General features: G+C 41.7%; 1 protein-coding gene across 7 annotated transcripts in view; it reads right to left on the minus strand.

Annotated features, from left to right (window-relative positions):
- The window catches only part of LOC118223946 (histone deacetylase 9-like), a 123,991-nt gene that overhangs the window by 40,631 nt on the left and 58,601 nt on the right, over window positions 1–24,759 (minus strand). For all 7 annotated transcript variants that reach the window (XM_035411080.1, XM_035411089.1, XM_035411056.1 and 4 more), the window contains 8 exons: window positions 23,947–24,069; window positions 22,475–22,685; window positions 21,915–22,132; window positions 19,157–19,471; window positions 3,279–3,453; window positions 2,114–2,247; window positions 1,414–1,534; window positions 966–1,015 (listed from right to left, as the gene is read on the minus strand). In XM_035411080.1, the coding sequence (XP_035266971.1) occupies window positions 966–1,015; window positions 1,414–1,534; window positions 2,114–2,247; window positions 3,279–3,453; window positions 19,157–19,471; window positions 21,915–22,132; window positions 22,475–22,685; window positions 23,947–24,069 (1,347 nt within the window). The remainder of the gene's footprint in view (window positions 1–965; window positions 1,016–1,413; window positions 1,535–2,113; window positions 2,248–3,278; window positions 3,454–19,156; window positions 19,472–21,914; window positions 22,133–22,474; window positions 22,686–23,946; window positions 24,070–24,759) is intronic.

Below are 24,759 nucleotides of genomic sequence, written 5' to 3' on the forward strand. Positions count from 1 at the left end.
TGTGAAGAAAAGTCTTTTCTATATTTAGTTCAATGTTTTCCCCAACTTTCAGATGGATTCTGAAAGGGACAGTGAAATAATAACTGACAGCATTGCCTGATGGAATTCGCCTTGCCACAGAGCTGACTGAATGAATTTCACCAACCGGAATTCAAACCAGAATTTTACTGACAGTGAGTGTGAGCTCACTCGCTGTCAGTAACAATAATCAACAAAACACCAAAGGACATAACCTTATTATTCGGTCAGAATGAAAGGAAATGTAATGTATATATTGAATTATTGATTTACACAATACAAACATCAGTAGTACTTTATCACGACATTTTATGATAAGCAGGGATATATAAAAATTGTAAAAACAAAAACAAAACTATCATTAAAGCAAAAACCTGAAATGCCCAAACTAAATCTTCATCTAGTTAATTTGCCTGGTAACAGGAGGTAACACTCCATAAGCTTTGTTCCATGCCATGGCAGTGTGGTGTGCTGGCTAAGGATTAGGGATTGTTAGCAGAAGCCTGTCGATTTAGGCACCGAGTGGGCACTGCCAATAGACCTCTTAGCAAATTGTGTAACCTGAGATGTTTTTATTACATACCCAGCTGTACAAACAGATGATATAAAAAACAGTTATCTAAATCATCATGAATAAGGGTATCTGCTGCACTGTTTCCCTCTGTGCAACACTAAATAGTAACAATCCCTTTCAGCATATTAGTTTTTCCAAATGTACTTTTATTTTCTTCTTGTACTTTGTCAAGTTTTTTCTTTGCTTTTCACATAACTAAATAAAAAAAGCTTTGCCTTTTTTGGCACTTAAAGGACACCATAAATACATGCTCTGGATTGCAAATGTCTGTACTTTTTCATAGGAACTGCATGAAATCAGATTTATATTGTTGTTCTGACACCCAACTGCTTTTCAGTGACCCCAACCTTCACACATACGTCTTTACACTCACCCCATATCCACCGCAAGGCAATACTGTGAAGTTGTCCTGAGGGGTGGAGCCTACCAAGACACAGAACGTTAGTAAATGAACAGTACGTTTTAAATGTATGTTTTAAATATAAACGTCCTTACACCCCATCACACAGCATCCATTATTACTTGATAAAACCATATTTAAAAAAATATATATATTCAATAAGACAGCTGTTCAGTGATGTTGAGTGAGAATGACTTACTCTTTGTTTAATTCCCTTAAGATTAATCTGTGAGCTGTAGTTGAATTAAACTTAGGCAATAATGATTTGTGGTTTATGTGGTTGTGCTCAGTATGTCTTCACCATATGGCATGCAAAATTTGACTCTGACCTTCTAAAAAATATTAGGCTACCTAATGCCATTTCCTGTACCATTTCAAATTCACTGCTGAAGCTTGACACTCCCATTGTTCCCACACATACCCAGCAGCTTCTTTGGGTCAAGTTTCTGTCTGTTCAGTGGGTTTGTTCCGTACAGGAGAGTGTGGCGCTCAGAATGGACCAATCGGACTTCCTCCAGACTAGCTTTACGGCCAAGGATGCGCTGGAAGAGGAGGAGAAGGGCAACATACTTGGAGCATTTTTTTCCACTTTCAGTTAATAGAATTATTATGTTATGTCAGTACAATCTCCAGCATATAAATCAAAACTGCATAGCCATATTTACTAGTTAGAAAGCATTGCAGAATGCATGAGTTACAATATGTTTTTGAGGGGATCCAATCTTGAATCAAGTCGCATTGCCATGGTGTCGTTTATAATGGGAAAAAAAGTGAACCCCTTGCACAGCTTGTTAAATCGCTGCATGAAGGTGATCTGTGCATGTGCAAGCGAAAGCATTATGTAAATGAATACATATGCAAAAACATTTTTGTGGGTTCCTTTGCCATTGTTTTTGTTATTTACGCAACAAACTTTATTGAAATGACTTCACAAGTTTCCGCTGTTTAAGTGAAATGAAAAAGGGAAAGTCTCTTGAATTCTCATGACTGAATGTTCGAGAGAGACCGCAGTGTGGTAAGACTGAATCCAGGCCACTGTCCTCTGGCCAAATGAGTCACTGATGATACACCCCCGCATAAATCGGGAAGAAAAGACATGTGGCTGCACAAAGGCTCCATACCTCACAGCAGTCCACCAGGCCACAGTCCTGCAAGCGGGCCCAGATACTCTGGACACGGCCTGCATGCTCCAGGTGATTAGCGTAGTTATCACACACACACTGGTGCTTCAGCATTCCAGCATCATACACCAGGCCTGCGGCATGAGCAAGATCAAGAAGTAACGTCACCTCCCAAAGCCTTGTTTATAGCACAGGGAAGCAATTTTCACAACATTCTCCTGATAAATAATATCAACCAAAATTTGCTGTTTTTTTTTTTTTGTTGCCAAGGAAACATCTTAAAATTATGATCTGTGCTCATTATTTCATTGTGTGGCAGTTTAGAGACTATACTGAGCCTATGTCAATATCAGTGGCATGATTATGTAAGAAATGATTCCTGTAAGTTTCCCCCTGAAAGAGGGGTAACTACTGACATTTGTAAACCACTAACAAGTTAATTGTTCATTGTCTTTCAAACAGTATCCTTCATTTTCCTGAGCCTTGTGGTATACAAAACACCAGCAATAAGAAGACCAGCTGTATTGTCAAAAAATATTTTAAAAAGCTTGAGGTTTTGGTGCTTTCACACTGCATTATACATGTAATATTTCAGCCAAACTCCACTCAGCAAAACAGAATTGAGCAATGCATTTTGTTTGCAGCGAAAACACAGCCAAAAAGGTGCATAGTTTCGTTTTATCAGCTTGCATGTTTTGTTCGCCCCATTACAAAAACTGACAGGGACTATGTAACACTGCACATGTTCACATTTTTTTTAAAAAGCCCACATTCAAAGTCAGCAGTACAATATGTGCAATCTAATGCTTCTGCCATTTTAGGAAAATGGAAGCACCATGAATGTGAAGAATGTGTGTAGCTCAACGCGTGGGACGCAAAGGCAGCCCCGAGACGATCCTCCGGCCAGGGGAGCGAGGGGAGGGGTTGGCACCTGTTCCCGAGACACCAGCGCAAGCCCTTCCACTTAATGCGTGATTATTCAGGGCGGATTACCACCGGGGCGCGCGGGGTGGCAGTGCCAGCCAAACTTCAAAACATAAATAAAACTGATGCTAACGCTAACGTGCTGCAATCTGTGGCATCCCGCACATTTAAATCAGATGATCCCCGCTCACACACGGCCGTTTCCCAAGCTGTTGAAGGCCTGCCCCGCGGGGACGCTCACCAGTGGAGTGGGCAGACGCGCCGGCCTGCCCGAGCAATGTGTGCTGCCGAGGGGGAGAGTCCAGCGGAGGCGGCTGGACCCTGGCACCCGGCAGGGGTTTTGCCTCAACTCGGGTAGCCATGACAGTCACCAGCTGAGCCTGGTACCAGCGGAACTGCTGGATGCACCCTGGCTCCTGGAGTTTATGTCATGAGAGATGGAGGGAGGGATTGGGGGGGAGGGGGGCAGTGGGGGTGGGTGGGGCGGGGGTGGGGGTGCAGAGTACAAAAACAGTAGGGAAAAATATGAGAACAGGCAGACTCAAGGCAACAAATGTCAACAAATTAGGGTTTGATAGGCTCAGCAACACAGTAAATAGTCAGAGGAGGAAATCATTCAGTCAGGTCTGTTGATCTCTTCTGCAGATGTGCTCCCACTGCTACTCACTGTGACATTAACTAGCCTGTCACCTTTAGCACAGCAGCCAGACAGACAGCAAATTGGTAAATGGAGCCTGTAGGAGGCTAGAAACAACATGGTTCTGTTTACACATCCACCCTTTGAATACAAACACATATGTTTAGTGTGACTGTAAGAAAAGTCATAAAAGCAGATATCATCAAGTGATGGTGTGACAACAAATCTTTATTTACCTGCCATATGATGATTTCTAAAACACTTCATTTTAAAATGGTGTTTTTATGCTATGTGGCTTTATTTCTGAAAAAAAATGTATGAGTGTTTTGGCAGATCAGTAGGGTGGGCAGCAGAAGAATGAAATATTTTCACAAAAGCCTTATTTGAAAAATTCCAGAGATAAATGGCAGCACCAATCAAAAATCGTAATCATGGTGATCTCGGTTTCACAAAAAGAAACACCCTTCAGGCTTGTATTTATTATTTTACGTGTGAATGTGGGGGGAAATAGGGCTGTTTGAATTGCTTATTTTTTCTGAAATGTTTTTTGAACGTCCTACTTAAAAAAACGAACTACAGTATAAAGCAAATCTAACATACAAAAAAAGGAAATATTATAGGCGATAGATTGAAAGGAACAGAGCATGAATTAATCAGGCCTGGTGAATTAATTTCTTGGTTTTACTAGTTTTGGCAGTCCCATTTTCCAATGATATTATTGAAGGAATGACATGATTCTGAGTGCTGTGTTCACATATTGGGAACTGTAGTCCATATGGAAATGAGGGAAGTAAAAAGGTAGGGCCATTCCCCCAGTGAGAAACAAGGTGTGAATTTCCCAAATCTCCTTTGCACCCAAGCGACACATCAGACAACAATAGGCTAGTATTCAAACAGATGTGTGAATGGGCTCACTATTTATATTTTCAGACAAATAAAAATGAGATCTTATATGCCCACCTCCATACACACTCAAACACACACGCACGCACACACGCACGCATGTGCACGCGCACACACGCATGCACACACGCACGCACGTGCACATGCACATACACACATGCACACACACACACACACACATCAACACCAAAACTCCCCCCAAATATTCCTGTGTTTAGCTTCCTAAAGCCAGCTCGGCAGGTTTCCCTATAAATGATCAAATGGATCTCCTCCAGATGTTTCTGGCATTTTATTTACTTTGGACAGAATGCTGGATCAGGTAGCATAGGAATAAAACCTGTCTTCATCATGATAGATATTTTCCGCTGGCTCCATTGCAGCTGGATTCCATGGGTCTTCCACTGGGATCAAATTTCTGTTAAATACTCCAGACTTAATTAACCAGTTTATCTTACCTAGTTATAGTGTCACTAGATCTCTTTGTCTTTTACTTTTTCCTTTCTCTCCCTTTCCCTCTCTTTTCACACATTTCAAATATGCATGCGTATTGTTTATTTTACTAATGAACTAATTCAGTTTGTACATATAAATATAGATGAGTATGTGTGTAAATAAATACATTTATTTTGGGCATCCTTTTTCAAATTATTTCCTTGCATACTCAATAATATTTTATATGAATAGTAAATTTCAATATTTTTTTTAAATTAAAATGTATACACAGATGACAACTGAAAGAAGCCAGGCCTAGAGTCGATGCAGACACCCTGTTCTGTAATTGCTGAATTGGGGTTACTTTCTCGTCATACCGAAAATAAAATATCTTTAGGTCAATAAGACAATTGGTCACATTAGCTTATTATCAATATCAAATGATTTCTTTGTTCATTTTTAACATCAACGTGACAAATATTACCTATGTCTGAAGTAACTTAAATTACCTCCAACTGTGTGCTGTCATTGAAATCTCAAAAGTAACAAAACTAAGCCCCTCTTTTTAGAAAGTGAAACCGGACCACAAGCTCCTCAATCAGATCCTAAACTGCGTACAAAATTGCACCATTCCTCTTAAGCGAAATCAAAGAGCGTTACAAAAAGGAATTGAAATGCTTAAATATTCATCATGTCCCCTGATTACTGGGAAGATGGTGAAAATAGCAACTTCTTTAAAAAAAGTAGCAGTGGAGTTTTAGCTTTAATACAGAGGAAAATCAATATACTGATTGCACATGAGATAGGGTTTCTGGTTAAACTAAACGTGGCGCTTATAAAATTGCAGCCGTCCTGGAGAATCTGCAGCAGCAAATTCCACACATTCCTACCCTGAGAATAACATCGTACCAGGATGCCACTTTTAGAATAGTTTGGTGTATTGGTATATTTAATAGTTAAATCACATTATATTTGCCCTGACAAAAGAACAAGTTAGAAGACAGGTTTTATGTTCCTGCTTGTTTTATGAAAATAAGACAACTATTCTAATCCTCTCGCAGCTTGAAAAATTTAAATGCATTTGTTTTTATAATAATATCATATCATCACTGAATGTTTTTAGAAAAGTTTTTAAGAAAGTATGTCATAAATAATAATATGGAGACATTATTATTCCTCTTCTTGTGGAGTTATAATATTCACGTACATGTGCATATGTGAATGATCGCATTTATTTGAATGCAGGTGTCATGTACATACTTATTTGTGTGTATGCATGCAAGCTTGTGTGTGTGTGTGTGTGTGTGTGTGTAAAAGAGAGAGAGAGAGAGAGAGAGTTTCTATGTGGGAATATGTGTTTGTTGGATATTGCTACGCTCTGGGGCTGAAGTGCATGGAGTCATGTGTGTGGATTTCTCCGTGTGAAACTGCACAGACCATCACTAGAGCTCCCCTCTACAGTCATTTCCCCAGTCCTGTTTTACCTCATAAACAAAGCTACAGCTGTTAGTCAGCTTCCTCACCTTCTCCACCTCTCACATCCAAAACTTTCTCTGAGGACTATCAGCTGCGACTGCTTGACAACCAGTGAAGGGTTTGTTTTGGCTGAGAGGTGACAGGACATTCAGGCCAACAGACCTTCTTCTTCTTAGTTCACCTCAAAGCAAGTTGCACTGTTTGTCCTAGTGCATTATCAGGTTAGCAAAGCAACTGTAAAGTGATTTTCAGTGAACAAAGTCTGGGAGTAATTTCTATGTTCTTAGGCTGAGATTATCCTCTTCATAAAATGTATGAAACTATACAGTACAAGACTAGGCTATATAATAGAAGACAAAAACAATCTTGCATTTCAAAAGTTTTTCCATAAAAATCATAAAAAACATAAAATGTTCAAAAAAATGTATTTTATCAATGAAAAAAGATAATAATTACGCCCAATTGTGTGCCTTCTTGTTTGGAAAACCATCTTAAAATGTTTCAATATTTAATTTAAACCCAAAGGAAACAGGATTTGACCTCCTCTGTCCAAAAATGCGATGAATTCCCTGAAGCAAAGTCCCCACGGCCAGCAGTTTCTGACCACCGTGACCCCTGAGCGGACCGCTGGCCTGCAGAGTGACCAGAGGACAAGCGAGGAGCGCGTGCACTAATTCCTCACAGCTGTCAAGAGACGGAAGTCTCGTGAGGAGAGCGGAACGTGAGCCGCTCGCTGCAGGAGCGGGCAGGGAAGGGGCAGAGAAGGGGCAGAACTGGGGCACGGTCCGACCTCTTCCAGATCCCTGCCCAGAGCTCTCAGAGCCGCGTAAAGGCCAGCGACTACAGGCGCGCCGTGTCAGCTAAGTGCTCCTGACTTCTCAAGGAGAAATGGCCGCCGCTTTTATAACTGCGATGTGGAAAAATAGAAAACACCCAGCCTGGAGCTATTTGTGTTAGATATTGAGTTAAGCATAACCTTTTCAGCTTAAGCATTCCAGAAAATCTGTTTTGATGTGGGCCTTTCTTTACAGGAAAAGTAAACATTATTATGGAAACACAAGATTGACTGAAACAGATAAATGGCATAATTAGATTTATTTGAAAGTTGAAAAAAGTTATATCTTTGCCTGTGTTGTTTTTGTAAATCCAAGACATCATTTCATTAAAAGGCTAAAACAGGAAATATCTCCCATTCTTATAATTCACGGGTTCTGTGAAGACATTTGTCTTGTGGCTATGCGTCTTGTTTTTAGGACATCTTTCAATCCGTTCATTTCTATTTTGCACTTTTTTTTTTTTTCAATTTTTGGCAACCCATTGTAGGTAAGCTTTTAGGTTTGAGTATGATGTCATCTAAGCTATTTTGCCAATATATTATGATTCTTTATCTACTTTATTTACAACTTAATTTTTTTTTTGTGGGGGGGATTCCATGATCAGTGCATGGACATCTTGACCTGATAGTAAACCTTCAACACACAACAAAACCATCACCTTCGCAACTGGTCCCGCTATTAGGCCCACTGAATGTTACTCTTTCCATATCACTTATGAACGCTTCAGGGACACATCACAATGTGACGATGTCAAACGGCTATACTAAGTCTTGCTGGTGTTTTTGAGTGATGGAGTTATCGGAGATCTGCGCAGATGTATAAAACCTGTCCTGAGTGACATTAATGGTCATTGGAGCCCTTTATTTCCCACTGCTTTCAATGGTGCTGTGTTCAGTCACACCACCACGTGCCTCGCTGACCCCCTAACAGATGTTCTCCTTTGAGATTTCTCAATGAAATACTGGGCCGTGCTGGTGACACACAACTCGCCCGGAGTACGGAACCCTCCCATGAGCGCGCCGGTTCACGTCCGCGTCTGATATATGCTCTCCACCGCGCGGGCCCTGGGATTAATTAGTCAGGCGAACTTGGATGAGGTGTCCCAGACTGGGGGTCCCGGGGAAGCCATTCCCCGCGTCCCCATGACTCGGACTCAGAGAGCGGCGGCCACGGTCGCGGAGCCACAGAGCGCCAGCCGGGCCGGCGTGGGGCATGGGGCAGGTATGCTGGCAGAGGAATGAAGGCGGCGCCTCCACCCGGCTCTGGTGAACATGGCCCGTCCAACGGGGGAGGAATGGATTAGCTTTATGGGAGCGCCGCGGTGTTGGAGAGTCTGGTAGGAAGCGGGCCTTGCCCCCGAAATCAAAGACGAGCAACGGTAAGGATGCTCAAGTCACTCCCCCCTGGAGAGCAGCAGACCTCGTCTGTAAGGATCACCTATCAGCCAGACCAATCACAGCCTGAGATAAGGCTGCTCCTGAGGGCCGGTCAGCCTTTGAACACTCCAGGGCACGCCTCCCCCAGGCCTCTTATCTCATTAAACTTGAAAAGGAATATTAATCCTGCAAAGTCTAAGATAACAACATGGACGACACCGGTCAGCGAGACTGACAGGTATATAAACGGCTGTCTCTTTATCTGAGCAGCCCTGCCTGTTTCATCTCAGCTGAGGAGGGGGCTTCTAGAGTTCTTTGCTTCTCATGTGCTGGGAAGCAGAGTGCAGCTGTCCTGGGAAAGGGCAGCCCAGTGATGTGGAGACCTCATAAGGTAGTCAAAATGTATGAGTATTATGCAAATTTGGTGTAATACATGTCGGTATGTATATTTCATTTTTATTTATCGCTTAATAATTAGTAAGTTAAATTAGTTATGTTTTAAACTCATTTAAACTCACTCAAGTATCGAATTCATACATATATACGTATGTATGTATGTATGTATGTATGTATATATATATATATATATATATAAATATGTTGATTCAGAAGTAAACCAATGAACAATATTGACAAATATTTAATATAGTTTGCCATCCAGAAATAAGTGAAAGTTCTGAAGGTAGTATTCGGATCACTCAGGCGTCTTTCACAATGACTCAGTAAGAGGATGACATCATCCAGAGACGTGCAGAGCTTTTCTCCATCAGTGTTATTGCCCAGAACCCCTTCACTACGCAATACTTCGTTTTATGGTCAGTCTACCTTCAGCCAACTTGGAACCAGTGGCCGGCACTGTGCGCATTTGGCCTGACAGTCTGTGAAAATAACACCAAGCCCAGCCCTTGAGAGTTGAGCAAAGAACGAGGCGTAGAAATAAATGGCTCTGCTGAAGTGATTAGCCTGCCAGGGTGCTGTTTTCAAGTTTGAGGTGGTCCTTTTTTTTATACACGCATACCAACATTCACGCACGCACGCACACAGACACACACATACACACACACACATGCTCACGCACAAACACACCCACACATACATTAAGTAATGCATACAAGATGCACACATATGAGAATTCTCAAGGACAGCCATTCATTTAGCTGGCATTGTGTCTCAGAAACACTTTTCTGCATTTCACCACGGTAAGAACACATGGAAAGAAAAACACCATGTTACATTACTCTTCCTGCTTGGTGGCCAGAAACTGGCAAAGTCTACACTATATCCCACAATTATTTTACTGCCACACTCAATTCACCCACACAAGCACAGGCTGCAAGAGTGGCTTTAAAATATCACAGAGGCTGTGAGGGAATGAGCTGCACCGCACAGACAGTTTTAGAAAGGCCCTCCCTTGGGTGCAATGCAGTTATAGTGCAGCTCATATTAATGCTGTAAACATGCGGTGTATTGCAGTGTGAGGGTGTGTGTGTGTGTGTGTTTGTGTGTGTAATATGTGTGTGCATGATTCCTGCATACATGTATATATATAACAATGTATTAATCCTGTTTATATCATTATCAAAAGAATGTTTCACCTCCCCTTTAAATCGTTCCATACATTTAAAAAAATAAAAGGCCCAGCAGGGGTGAAATATGTGGTGCAGTCCGTAGGGCAGCCAATTCTGAAGCCATATATGAATCCACTCTGGCTGAGAGTTCAGTTCCCCACGTGGCACTCTCTGCACTGTGATCCTCTCTCTATATGTAACCCTGCCTGAATAAAATGAAAAAGACATAAGGAGGGCAGGCTGTCTTTCCTTTCAAGGGGGAAAAAAAATCTACTGCAGTTTTGTGGACACTACAACCTTGTGGAGAAATTGTGACAGATTTCCTGCATGTAACACAATGTGCTACAATCCAATACATCCACTAAAGTAATCTGTGTAACATTCAGCGGCTCTGCTGTAGGATATTAGCCTTTGTTTAGATCTGCAATACATAATAACTGTCCTCAAACTTTTCCCTACTAGAAGAAAACCTGTGGTTGCCTCTCGAGTTACACTGACATAAAGCCACCATCACTGCTTAAATCAGCCTGTTCCCTGTACTAGGAACGGCTTAATCCAGCACCACCTCACAGAAACTGTACTTATTCTGACCTGCAGAGAGAGTTATGGCACAGGAAGGCTCATCTCCTTGTCCACGACAGCATATGTGACGGACAAATGACGGCAGAGTTTGTGTTTGCTGATTAGAACTTAGTTCTGTGTTCAGTGTTGGAAGCTAACTTTATAAGATACCAAATCAAGCTGTGCTATTCAGAAAAACTGCCATCTCAATGTTTGCTACTTCTAGTGCTGTTTACACAGCGGTGTGCAGTTACAACTAAAAGGGGTGAGACATTATGTCTAACACTGAACTGGTATCAATTTACTAAAACATCAAGCATCAGTCAAAAAAATGGTATCAATAAAAACATGGAATGATACCACTTTTGTACTAGCGCAGTCAACCAGGGACCTGCACAGCCCTTTTGCCAGACTGGGCTGAACACGATGTGCCAGCTGTTCTACGCAGGAAGGCAGACTGCAGTCTGCGCTGAGGTGAGGATGCATTGCTGAATTAAACCCTCTCCGGGCCAAGCTCTGCGCAATTATGCATCGATCAGTAAGATTCTCACCCACAGTCAGCACCGGTTCCATCCATACTGAATTCCACCACTGCACTTGGCAGGGCACACTGAATAGGATGCCATCTTCCAAGGTTTTACATTCAAAAAATAATAATAATACTCTGTATTTTCCTGTCTAGAATAATATTTGAGTGTTGTTTGGAAACTACAGCTTTCCAAATGCAGGAATGAATGCAGGAATGACTGAATCATTATTTATATTATTCCACTCATGCTAAAAGAAGGTTGCTGTTGTGCTCCAATAATGTTACTCAAATGATAGTACTTTTGGAATGTAATGTCTTATTACCAATTTTGAGTGTAATTTTGTTACAAAACAAATGTAAAAGAACATTATATGTCAATGTTAAACAGTGCAGTGCTTGCATAACACCTTTACCAGCCACAGTAGATATAATCTGAAACAACGGTGCAAACGCAAAGAAAGGTGTCATAATGCAGCAGGGAATCTGCCAAGAATACTTCACTAACATACATATTATAATACAAAAAATATATTGTAAATGAGTGGTTTCCAACTTGTTGATCAGGGTCTAGTGGTAGCTGTTGAGAGGGGTTAAGGAGGGCTAATGTATATCATGCACTTTCCATTTATGCTTTCATGAAACACTTCCATAGTTACTATATGTTCACTGTATTGAAAATTTCTAAACAGTTTAATTCTACATTAGTGGATTTAGGGAGAGCTCATTTCCCATATATTTAAATAAATATACAGTTTATATCTTTTGTAAAATATATCATTGGGTCAACTGTAAATTTGTAAAATAAGTAGGTTCTGTATTGTGAAGTATCCTGCAGCATTTCAATGCCACAGTACTCCCACCCCCACAGTCCTGGGAGATCAAACCCCAGGCCATCAAATCAGCCCCTGACCCAGAGTGCACCATTCCAAAAACAGCCATCCCACATCCTGCTCCTCAAGGCATGGGGCAGCCCTCATTAGGGCAACCTCTCCTGCTCATTATTCATAAAAAAACTGCTTGCTACTTTTATGCAGCACTATTATACTAATAGGATGTATCGTTTTAGAACTGAAAGGGATAGAAAATATGTTCATATCAATTTGTGAGAGACTACTTAAAAAAGATCAAGGATGAAACTTGGAAGTTTTATTTTATTCATTGTTCAGGAATTTGTATCATTTGGTTACGAACTTTTCCAAAGCCAAGCGAAAACACATGCATGCTTTTTTTAGATTACATGCATACGTGTTATATTATGCTCCATAGAAATCATAATGTTAATGCCCAATGCTTTCAAGAATGTGTACAACATGACTCACATATGCTCATCAAGAAACTGTCACTACGATTTGAACACAATATGAACAAATTATATTTATTGTGATTAACTATCATTACTTCATGGCCAGAACTGCACAGTTATGCAATCTAAACTTGAATTATTTATTAGAAATGATACTTCATGTGCCAATTTTCCAATTAAAAATTAATATGACAAGCAGGAAGCTTTGAACTGTGAAATTATAATTAACCTACAATTAAACTAACACTGATCATCTGTTTGAAGTCGTCTGGCGCATTCTTATTCAATAAGTGTTTTAAGGGATCCGTACATGCACACAATATACAGTTTATTGCTCATAAAGCATACGTATCTGAACTTTCAAAGGTGATTGTCCCAGATGTTTGTACAAGATAACTGAATCTCAGACATGATCTGCCAGCACTAAACATAACATCAGACTACCTTCATCAGATTAATACAATACCAGATAGAATTGGATCATAACAAACTCATAATATAAACATACGCATATGTCAACTCGTCCTCTCACACATACGCATGTGCATGTGCATGTGCTTGCGCGCGCACATACACACATACACACGCACTCAAACACACACACACACATAGTACTTTCAAAAAGTATTTTTAAATTAGACAAGAGACTGATAATGGTGTTTGCATATATCCCATTTGAGATTGTTATGTGGCAAATACAGGGTTACTATTGCATGGTTATAGTTCCCTTTACGCATCCACTCTTGACCAACGGTGAGTATTAGCCTACTGACCAATCAACATACACTAAATTACTTGCTCATAAAGGTCCAGTTAACTATGCTGCAATACACTGTGAATAAAACAGACTGTGTCTTTCTTACACTTAAACTTCTGGTAACTTGGACTCTCAATAATAGGCAATCAGGTAATCCACAGTAACCAAGAACCATATAAATGATACACAACTCATGATACCCTGAACCTACTGTAGAGGATAGGGAACCCAAGGTACCCTGGACCCACTACAAACAATAAGGAACCCAGAGTACCTGGGACCTACATGTGGATATGGTCCAAGTCCTTTTTATGCACTTTAAGCATAACCCTGGTTAGCATGTGAAAGACCAATTAACCAAAATGGCAGGAAACCTCTTTTTCTGTCAGCCAGGCCACACACACACACACACACACACACACGCACACACAAAGCAATGCAAGACCTTTTCAGCCTAAAAAATTTCAACCAGGTTTTGGGGAAACACATAAAATGCAAAGCCCACCAAGGCTTGCAAACGGCACTCTGAAACCAGAGTGTTTCCTCACTTATTAGTGCAGTCGGATGCTCTTTAAGGCTGCTTGTTTGCTTTTATAACTGGTCCTGTGGGTAGCTGGGGAGGGTTTGTGCAGGTGGCCAGGGGGTGGGGGTGGGACAGGGGGTCTTTTATTATTTCTGCCTTTGTAACAGCTCATTTAAAATCACAAGACCTCGAGGCCTAAGACGAATGGCAAAAAGCAAAATAAGAGGCAATGTCTAATTTGAGTCGGAATACCACCTCATTTGAAGTACTTCCTAATCGTTCCTCTTTAATGTTTATATTACATACAATGGAAGCAGAGTTCTCCATCAGGCTTGGGTCACTATTCAGAAATAATACAAATCTGATGAACAAAATGACATATCATTCCAAGACAATTTAATTTTGAACCATGCATTTCACACCTAAGGCAAATCTAGCCATTTTGCACAGGGATGCTTCTGGTGATCATTTCCCACACCCAGACTCACTAATGAAATAGAAGCTCAGAGATGCAAACCTCACAGATACAGACCGGCCATCAACTGAAAGGAGTATGACAAACTGTGATGGAAGTTGTACACGCAACCAAGTCTTATCAAGCACCTTTTTTGTCACTGTGGCAATTAAAGACAAACTAATCACACTTTACAACAATAAAAAAACACAAGTAGACAAAGGGGCATAAAGAATACAATGAGGGAAAATGACAGTATTTGACAGAAAGAAAGGTGAGGGAAATATTGAACAGGGGAACAGGTCACAAAAGAGATCATGTTAGCAAGTGACTGAGAAGGAGTGGAATGGATTCAGGTAAGTTCAGAAAGCTAACATACAAAAAAAGACAGTGTTCTCATCAGATCCAGATTACTATGTGTTTGATAATGTATTACAATTCCATTCAAAGTATTCTTTCAATTGATGTATTTTTTAATGATTTCAAAGTTATGAACATTTCAGGGTTCCAAATGGTCTAAATCCTGATCCTGATCTCATATCTCTGAGATTATACTATTAAGTGTGGTTTGTTCAATCCAGTGCCGATTCTCTTGCATACATATTATTTTCTTTCCGCCTAAATTTCTGCATGCTTCTCCTCATACAGCTTTTAAGTCAGACATGCCATTACAACTTTATAAAAGTCACTATGGCTCAGAGTAGAGTGCTTGTATAAAGCTTTATTTTGTGTGGTATGCCTTCTGTACACCAATCAATGGCTGAGATGTTTAATTTGGGTACTTTTTTCTGGATGTTTGAAAGTCAAAAGCCACAGTTTGGTGTCAGAGTGCCTATTTCATAGTTTACAAATGGTCATAAGGTTACACTGGTAAAGTTTTAAGATTCTACAGCTTCTCTCTAACTTTTTCTCCTGGTGACAGCTGAACAATTGCTGAAGAAACCACACTGAAGTTTATCCATAAACTTTACAAACTAGTTCACCATACAGTCCCTATCACACATACAAACTCAGTCATGTGCACCCACTCAGGCGTACACTAGTGCACTCTTAAGTGCATACTCAGTTGCAATTTACCATAAACATACATTTACGTTACCAACGTAATTTAAAATATTTTTAATATACAATGATTTCACTGATTCAACGTTAGCTACTGTCATTTAAATTGTATTCAAGGTTTGGACATTAGATCTGGGTAATGCTGATAACACGGGGCAATAAATAAAACACTAATCATCACCAATGTGCAGAAATAAAATACTGTGTACATACACACACCTAGCAGACGCGTACTCTCCAGTGTCACAGCTGCCATCATGCTACCAAAAGTTTGGATGTAATTTCACATAAATGTTGACCAGGCTGGATACTACAGCGACATTGGTGAACTTCCGTCTGGAGTTTTTCATTATCTGTGAATATTTTAAATAACCTGTGCAATCAATCTTATGGTTTTGATTGAGCCAGTGTAACACCACCATTGCCACTACTTCTCAGAGGGTAGAGCACTTTTAATCTGAAGGCAGCATTTTCAGTTGCACCCTCATGCTTAAAAAAATAAATCCTGCTCGGATCGCTTGCATAACTACATAACTACACTACTGACAAAGCTATAAAAGAAAGGCAAAAGAGAAAGATTTTGATTGGTGGTATAAACAAATATGTAGAAAACATGTTTTCCCAACCCTCACCCACCAAGGTTTGGGAAACCATTTAATGCATTTTAAAACTTGGTGAAAAAGTATCAGTGCTAGTAATATATATCCTCCTTAAACCAATTTCTCTTGACCGGACTGCCCCTGTTCACATCAAAGGAGTGTTCACTGAGCCTTTTAAGCCCTGCATTAAAGGGTTAACTTTATCCCCGCACATGAAATGTTGAGACAGTACCAAGTGTGGGAAAAGTTTGGAGCGAAACAGAGCAGTGGCTGGGGCGCTGCGTTTGAGACCAGAGGACTGTGGATTTAAATGCCTGACAGAATAGTCTCCTTGTATCCCACCACTAAATCTGCATTTAGCAATGTTCTCGAAAAGCACCTGGGAAGGCCGAGTGAGAAAATAAAGCCCAGAGAAAGTCCTTGGTTGGAAGTAGCACACATTCATAAATCAGCCTTGCAGGGGCCATTGAACGTGGTGCGCACTTGGATAGTCCAACTGAACACATTGTAGTTCACGCTCCAAAACAACATCTTAAAATCAGTTTAAGCTCTGAAATAAATACCATAAACAGTGGTTACAATGTAAGCTACACGTATTGCAGCGCTAAATGCTCTTTAACCTCAAATGTGCTTGCAGTCAGTCTGATGTTGAAACAGGAAAAAATGTGAATGCGTGTAGTGTCCTAAGCGAAGAAACCGCATAACTGATCAATACAGTGCAAGAGATGAATGTCAAACCATGACAACCCACATGCTGTAACTGAAGGGTTTACAACTGGGTGTTTCTTAGATTCCTCATTGGTGACACTGAGGTATTGGAAAGTTCACAGTCTTTGTGCTCTGTATCAAACAGGAAGAACACAGTTACAGCACCACACGGAGTAGATGGTGTTCATGCAATGGTGTAAGTCTCCGTAAAAGCCCATTATTTAACATTATCCATTAAGCATAGAAAGCACAGATCAGCCTGCGCTATAGGACATTTCTATGATAATGTTTAATGTTTAAGTGACGTTCCAGATACATATATTTAAATGAATTCCATGAGGAACACACAAACACCACATAGAAAGATCCACACAAACACACACACACACACGTGCAAGCACACGCACACATTCATATATAGCTACGAATGAGGCAAGTGATTTTCCGTTAAACGCCACATGAAAAAAAAAACGTAAAGAAAATAAACAGACCAGAATAGTGCACAGGAAGGGAATGAACTTTATTAAAAAAGAAAGATTTGTAACAGAAGGCAAAAAGGGAACAAATACAAACAGCAAGGAACAGAAAGCAAGACCCCCACTGACAGCGGGAGGGTCCCATTACAACAAAATCAAAGGAACACAAGAACAAGACTGACATCGCCCCGTTTGTGGTGGCTCCCACTTAAAGCCATCTACAGCTCAACTGGACACATTAAACAAAATTTTGCCTATGTTTGTTGATGTCTTCCACAGATTGCTGAAAACACAATTCCCTCCCAACCCACCCCCCCCACACCCCACCCCCCCTTTGCTCTTTTACAATGACAATGCAGAAACAGGGAAAATTAAAAACAGATCACAGATAGAACACAGAGCAGGACTGACCAACTGAGTCACGGCTACGCGCCGTGTGCGCAACACCCTCACTTCGACAGTGAGCAGCACTGCCTCGCGAAAAAAAGGGGGCCGATGGTACCGCGTTTCGCTCCGAGGCTCGGGGCTTGCGTGGAGCGCAGAGGTAACCGCATCGCGGGGGAATTACGAAAGGAAATGTTTCCACCGAAGGCTCCCTTAACCATTTCCCTGCTTGCTTTGTTATTTGCTCTGACGGTAAATCAATTCTCAGCCGTGGCCCCCGAAAACCCTCGCCCTCCTCTGCTCCTCTCCTGCATTCCTACGCACATGAATCACTTCGACTCCGCGCTTCCAAAAGGCATTTCCTGCCCAGCCGCTCCCTGCGACTTCGCTGCTGGAAGCGAGGCGAGCGCCAGACCGAGCTTTGATTGAGGCCCAAGAGGAGCCGGGAGAGAGCAGGGCCCAGGTCTGGCGCTGTCGTTTGACCTGTTGCCTAACACCCCCGCGGTGCTCCATTGTCGTAACTGTTCACTCTGGTGTTGCTGTGCTTTAAAATTTTTACACACTAATTTAATCGCCTGGAAAAGCAATGTATTTTAAATAGCTTTTAAATGCATTTTAAATCCAAAATATAAGATATGTGAATCACCTCACTTGTTGCCACCTCCGCAAGTTATATATATATATATATATATATATATATATATATACATATACATATATAATGACAAATTTGCATGTAATATATATTACCATATATCTGAAAACATATCACATATTTTGGATTTCATATTTTGCCAGATATGAGCATATATTACTTTTGCATAAGTATAATCTGTATTTAACAATTTTCACAATGTAGATTCCAATAAATACAACTTTCCCGTGTATTAAATAATTCTGTAAGATAGATAGATATCTTTATACTTTCTGCTTATATTTATTTTAAGGATCAGTGATTATTGAACATTTGGGTCAATCATTGCTTTTCAGAACACAGCTCAAAAAATATTTAGTTTTTTTAACCACATTGCAGACTGTTATTCTCAACACATAAGCATATAATACAGTCAGTTACTCACAATATATCCATATAAAATTAAATCTCTGGGAAATATAAAGAGGTGAGAATGCACAGGTGAAGAATGTCTTATTAATTTACTTGCATGATGCCACTTTGATCACAAAAGTTAATATTCTGTTAAAATAATTAGATCAGTCAAAACTGTTCGTCGCAAAGATGAAGGGGCACTGCACAATCTCTCCTTTTCACATTATATACAGAAAATTGAAATAACAGTACAGAGATCACTACACAATATCACGAACAAAAGCTGTCCAGGGGTCAGAAAGAGGTCAAGAAAGTCATGGTTGTTGTGCGCAGTAAAACCCCATGTTTCAGAATAGGAGGGCTTAAATCTTCCCCGCACGTCTGCTGTTTGTGTCTGTGTGTGTGTCTGGGTGTGCGATCTCTAGCTCACTATGTTTCATATGATGGCCCTTATTACCAACCTCTGGGCAAAATCTTTCCCCTTTACCTGGTGCAGGTAGGTGCTCTGCGTGGCTGCTTTGCTCTGATTGGCCAGGCCCTCGTCTTCACTGTCAGGCGGCTCCTCTTTGACCTTGATGACCCCCAGGTGTGACCCAGGGAGTTCTCCATCAGAGCTGCTGCTGCTGCTGCTGCTGATGCTGCTGATGCTGCTGCTGCTGCTGTTGTTCTGGCTCCCATTCCGGATGACACCACTAGGGGGCACCCTGTCCTCCTGCATAGGCTGCTCCTTAGTGTCCTCTTCCTCAGACTCCTGTGGGTGAGCATTGGGCTGGCGTAGCTGTTCAATGGACTTTGACAGCATCTGCAGAAAAATCAAATGTTTAAATAAACGTTTAACAGTTTTGATAAACTCCTGAAACTATATTTTGTTAATCACATGATGAACATTTTGCCACAATGCACATTTTAATGCATCATTTTTTAATGCATATTATTTTTGCATTTTCACAAATGGCTGATACACAATGGGTAATCTAGTGTATTTTACACTGGGGGCTCCTGTAGTTGAATTAACCCGGAGTGAAAAAAGTCCTGAATTTTTCCAACACCTCATAACAGACGTACTATTTTGGGCTAAATCCTACCAAAAAACTTGTAACTTGCCTTTTATTGTAAAAAAGTTTTTGGATACTCCATGAGGTCAGGTTTCAGGAGTAAAATGAGCTCTGATTAAAGCAAATTCTATGTTTTCAAGGCCATGGTTTTAAAGCCCTTTGGCTGTGAGGTAGGGGGTTGTGCGCTAGTAAAACTGTAAAATAATATCACCTCTTAAAAACCGCACTTTTTTGTCATGTGAAAAAAGAAAACAGGATTAGACTGGAATGATCTGGTGCTGCACTTTTCTACACTTTCAGGAAATGAAAGTGTGCAGAATTCGCAGAATTCGCTGGAGCTCCAGTTCAGAATATGTGCCGGGACAGGAAATGCATTAAAACAAGTCACCGTGTAGCTGTTAGCTACATCAAAGCAGCTCGTACCTGCCTGGCTCAGCAGGGAGCGGGAACAAGAAAATACTTCGGCCCCAAAAATATAGCACAGAATTACCTTATATCTCCCGGCATTCGTAAGTGCTTTTTATAACTCCTTTTAAACCCATAAGCTCTTGTAAAGTTCCATTAGCTCCACCTGACACTGCAGGTAAAACATTACTAAATGCACCAGCGCTCTTGTTAATGCTGCAGCTCAGAATTAATTGGGGTAATGATTCAGAGACTCCTGCTGGTAAACAAAGGAAGCTAATCCCTGATTTGCAGACATTTATAACACACCTTCACAGTGTTCAGCTGTTGCCCATGGTAACAGCACTCAATGTAGGGCTCAGCTGTATTAGGGATTGGTTCCTTGTGGACAATTAGGTTAATGCAATTCAAAATAGCTTTCACCTGCACAACAACTAGAGTTGTTTTGTGCCTAAATCAAGTTCTACACTAGGCCCACAAAAGCCTAACTTTACTATCTTAAGCTTGGGACAGTAGCTCATTGAGTGCCAATATTTACAGCATCATAAATATTCTTAATGTAGGTAAATGATTTTAATACACTTAACACCTGTATCGCAGCATACAAGAGAAACTACTGTTGTACTGTTTTTGGGGAAAAAAAGTCATTTGAAGGTCACTGAATAAAATACGATCACTGGTGTTCTTTGTTATTCATAATTAATATTAAGAACTAGAAAAGTTCTGGGAGTACAAAGTGAGTCACGTTAAAAAAAACACATAGGTCAGGGTGTAAGGGTTGGGGGGGGTAGTGTGACACTGAATTATGCCTAAAAATAAACTGGGAACTGGAACTGTGATCCATCCCGGTCCTGGGGCAGGCTGATGCCGCTCTCTCGGCGGAACGCATTTGAAGTTTCTATCGGAGAGCTGGGAGGGGGGATCGTGTTCCCAGCGTCTCCGCCTGCGCCGGTGCGCTGGGACCGATCCACTGGTGCGGTCGCACAATGTGGCCTTTCACCACTTCCGCCGCGTCCGATACGGGCCTCGCAAGCTCACGGCAGAGTAATCGCGGTCAGCGTGCCGCTCGGACCGCGGGGTCAAGGCCGCCGGCGGACAGAAACACAAATATTGCCTCAGAGGAACAAAGGCGCGCATTCTGCGGCCCTCCCGCTCGTTTGAACTTGACTGAATGCGATTACGCGGGGCTGGCGTGCCAGCCCTGGAGAGGCCTCCGTCTGTGATAACAGAATTAGCGCGAGGGCAGCGTTTCCTCCACGTTTGAAGTGAGGCCGGATTTCTCTTAATGTTCAGGCAAAAGCGCGGCTTTCCGATTCCAGTGTCACCACCAATCCACGAGAACCCAACTGTCAGTTCCATACCCTTGTGCATTGTGTTGTTTGTGCATTTGGAATAAGTCGGGTAGTCATTTTAGTCATTCGTTTGATGTTTTGTCCCTGTTTAGCAAACAGACCGTTTTCTTGTGCAGTCCATGGACAAGTTACAAAAACATTAAAAAATATCAAAAATGAAGACATGCAAAAGGTAAATAACTGTAAACACAATATACAAAAATAAATTTCATAATAGTGTTAGAAGGCTCTGACTTTGCCCAACAAAGATATTATTTCAAATGCCACTACTGGCTGGTTTACCTATACTTAATAGGAGAAAAACATTTTTTAAATTGAAGTGATGAATTTAAATTGTGCAAGTGTGACTGCCATGAAGGGTTGTGAGGGACCAGGTGCATATGGGTGCTTGTGTGTGAGCCTCACAATGGGCCAGGTGTCTAAGAACTCGTACCTTATTGATGTGGACCTGCTGCTGGTACTGTTTCTGTTTCTCCAGGAAGTGCTGGTGTTGCTGCTGGATGACCAGCTGGGCCAGCGTGCTCTGAGGGAGAGGTGCTGACTGGGTCCGGTTCAGGGGCCGGTGTCGGGGGAGTTTGTGGCGCACGCTTGAGGCCGGTCGCTCTTTCATGGCTAAGGGGGACTGAGGAAGGACGGGGGTGCTGCCTGGGCCTAGATGGGTTTGGGAAGGGGGTACAAACATTAACAGTGACTTTTTATTATTCACTACTCCTTCCTCCACTCTCACATAGCCACAACTTCTAAATTATGGGGGTTAAAGCTATGAACCTACCATCTTGAATGTCATCTGTAACTATATATTTATCAACTTGAATATGGGGTAATGCTTTTGAAGGATCTATGCTAGAGAGGAACTGACCTTATCTTCTCTATTGACTGTGATCTAGCAAGTCTAATGAGCTCCTCTCTCATTCACTGAGACTAACCCCCAGACCCCTGTGATTACTTGGGACTAAACCCCACTGTTTGCAATGGAATATTAGGGGTACTAACCAGTGGAGAGAATCTTCTGCTGCCTCATCTGCTCCTTCAAGAGGAGGTGCTGCAGGAGAGCCTGGTGACTGCTGTTGACCTTGGTCTCCAGGGCGACAGGGGCCAGGCCAGGTTGAAGGGGCACAGTGCCGAGGAAGTGACTGGGCAGAGCCGGCCTTGCTGCCGTCACACTCCTGCCATCTCCCTGCTTCTCTTTCAGTGCCATAGCAGCCTACGGACAGAGACACAGAGGGACTCGTATATCAGATAAAGCACTAAAGAGAGAAAGTGGTGAGACAGAGAGAGAGAGAGAACGAAATAGAGAGATACTGTAGGAGTAGGACACAGAAATAGCAGTGAAACACTAAGCAGGGACACTAAGTCAGATACTGCTTCCACTTTTGGTGCTACCTTAACTCTGTTATGTGCTGGAACTTCGGGTGCAACACTGACGTGTCCATCACTGTACTGAAAATCTAGCTGCATGGATAAGTATTCTTATGCAAGAGATCTGCCACACTGAATAAGACCATCTGCTAAGTGTTTTTAATGCACAATTTCCTTTGGTGATTCATTTATTGCCATAATTATCTGTTGTTCATTCTGAAAACACATTACCATTATCGCAAGGATGTTAAAGTCTTTCCTGAAAGAATGCATTACCGTTTCTGTGATTGTGTAATATGAAGATACTCAGCTCATGTTCATGCTCAACTTTAGAACAAGTAGTGGAAATATTTAAAGCGACAACAGGCTGTAAAGTTTGATTCGTACGGGTGAATGAGATCTCCTTTGAGATGCCCTGTGTCATTTGCGTCGTTTTAACTATAGTGAGGTGTGACAGGATGTAAATAATGAAATTCGACAGCAGATTTGCCTCACAACACTACAGAGGGGGAATGTGTTACATAAATGCGTCTGAAAAAAATCTCCAATTCCTCAGCAAGTCAGGAAAACACCAAACATGATTCATGACCTGGAATTGCTATCTGAAGTTGCACTTAGGCAAACAATTGCTTTAGCTTTTTAAACAGCGGTGATGAATGAGGTGATAGAGGAAGATAAGAGTGTGTCTGACTGGAAAACTGAAATGCGTTATTCATCCAGCATGTATTAAAAAATCCCTTGGGGTCAAAGGTCAGTGCCACTAAGCAATACATTAATCCAGAGGGATGCTGATTGGCATGTCTTTCAACAGGCAGCATGGAGCACTAACCCCTAACCCTAACCCAGACCATATATTTTCTTTTTTTGTATACACACTTTCACTCATTTCAACACCTGCACTGCAGTATTTTGTTTTGTCATTCAACGTAAAGGATTGCCGTTGTATGCATCCCGGCCTCGATATCATTTATTTGGAAGCAAGCAAACTATAACAACTAATATTTCATCTAAAAAATTAGCTTGAATGCATTTTATTTCTAGCCTGTAGGTAATGAGAGGGGATTTCTGGAGTAACACAGTAGTACTGTGCAAGTCCGAAAACTCACATTTATGGAGGAAGATACAGCCGGGAGGCCCAAGGTGATATTGGGCAAGGAAGGAGATGTGTAGAGACTCAGCAAGGTCATCGACTCTTCAGGCTTCAGTACTCTCTGATGTGTGGGCCAGCGCTATAAGAGAAGGAGAGAGAGAGAGAGAGATTAAAACATCTCTACAACAAACATTCGTGGGTGTTACACATTCAGGAAATGGCACGTAAAATCAATGCTGTAGTACTGGTATAGTAACAGCAGCCTCCCTCCAGAGAGGACAGTCACTGGGGCACGCTTCCTGGGCCCATCAGAGCTGCCGTCCAGCATGTGGTCTTGGGGGACCGTGTTTATCCTTCCTGCCCCCAGAGGCCATTACGCAATGACCTGCATGTGGGACATCCGCCCAATATGTGCCCTGGGGGACCCGTTCCCGGCAAAAGGGGGCACCGAATGTTACAATTCAAAAACAGGGTTTGTTTGGGAAACAAGCAGGAAGCACACGGGTGGCTCTTTTTAGGGGGTTTTTACGCCTGTGTCTAAATAAGAGCTGTCCGGTGAGCTCACGTTGTTTATTGTCCAATAGTTCTCAGCCATCAGCGCCTGGGATATCGATTAAGCTCGTACCCCTCCTCCCGCCCCCTCGCACTCCCACTCTCAATCACCGTGCCTCAACCATCGCGCCCTATAGATCTCGCTGGAGGATCATGGGAGAGTAAACAGTGATGTTTTATAAAAACACAGCTGGGCTGTGAAGGCTTCTTGGAGTTGTGTCATATCAGCCGCTCCCCCCCCCCCCCCCAATAATGTACTCTATTGTGGCTGAAGTCC

The sequence above is a fragment of the Anguilla anguilla genome, chromosome 1 (genome assembly GCF_013347855.1).
Source record: "Anguilla anguilla isolate fAngAng1 chromosome 1, fAngAng1.pri, whole genome shotgun sequence".
Classification (NCBI taxonomy): domain Eukaryota; kingdom Metazoa; phylum Chordata; class Actinopteri; order Anguilliformes; family Anguillidae; genus Anguilla; species Anguilla anguilla.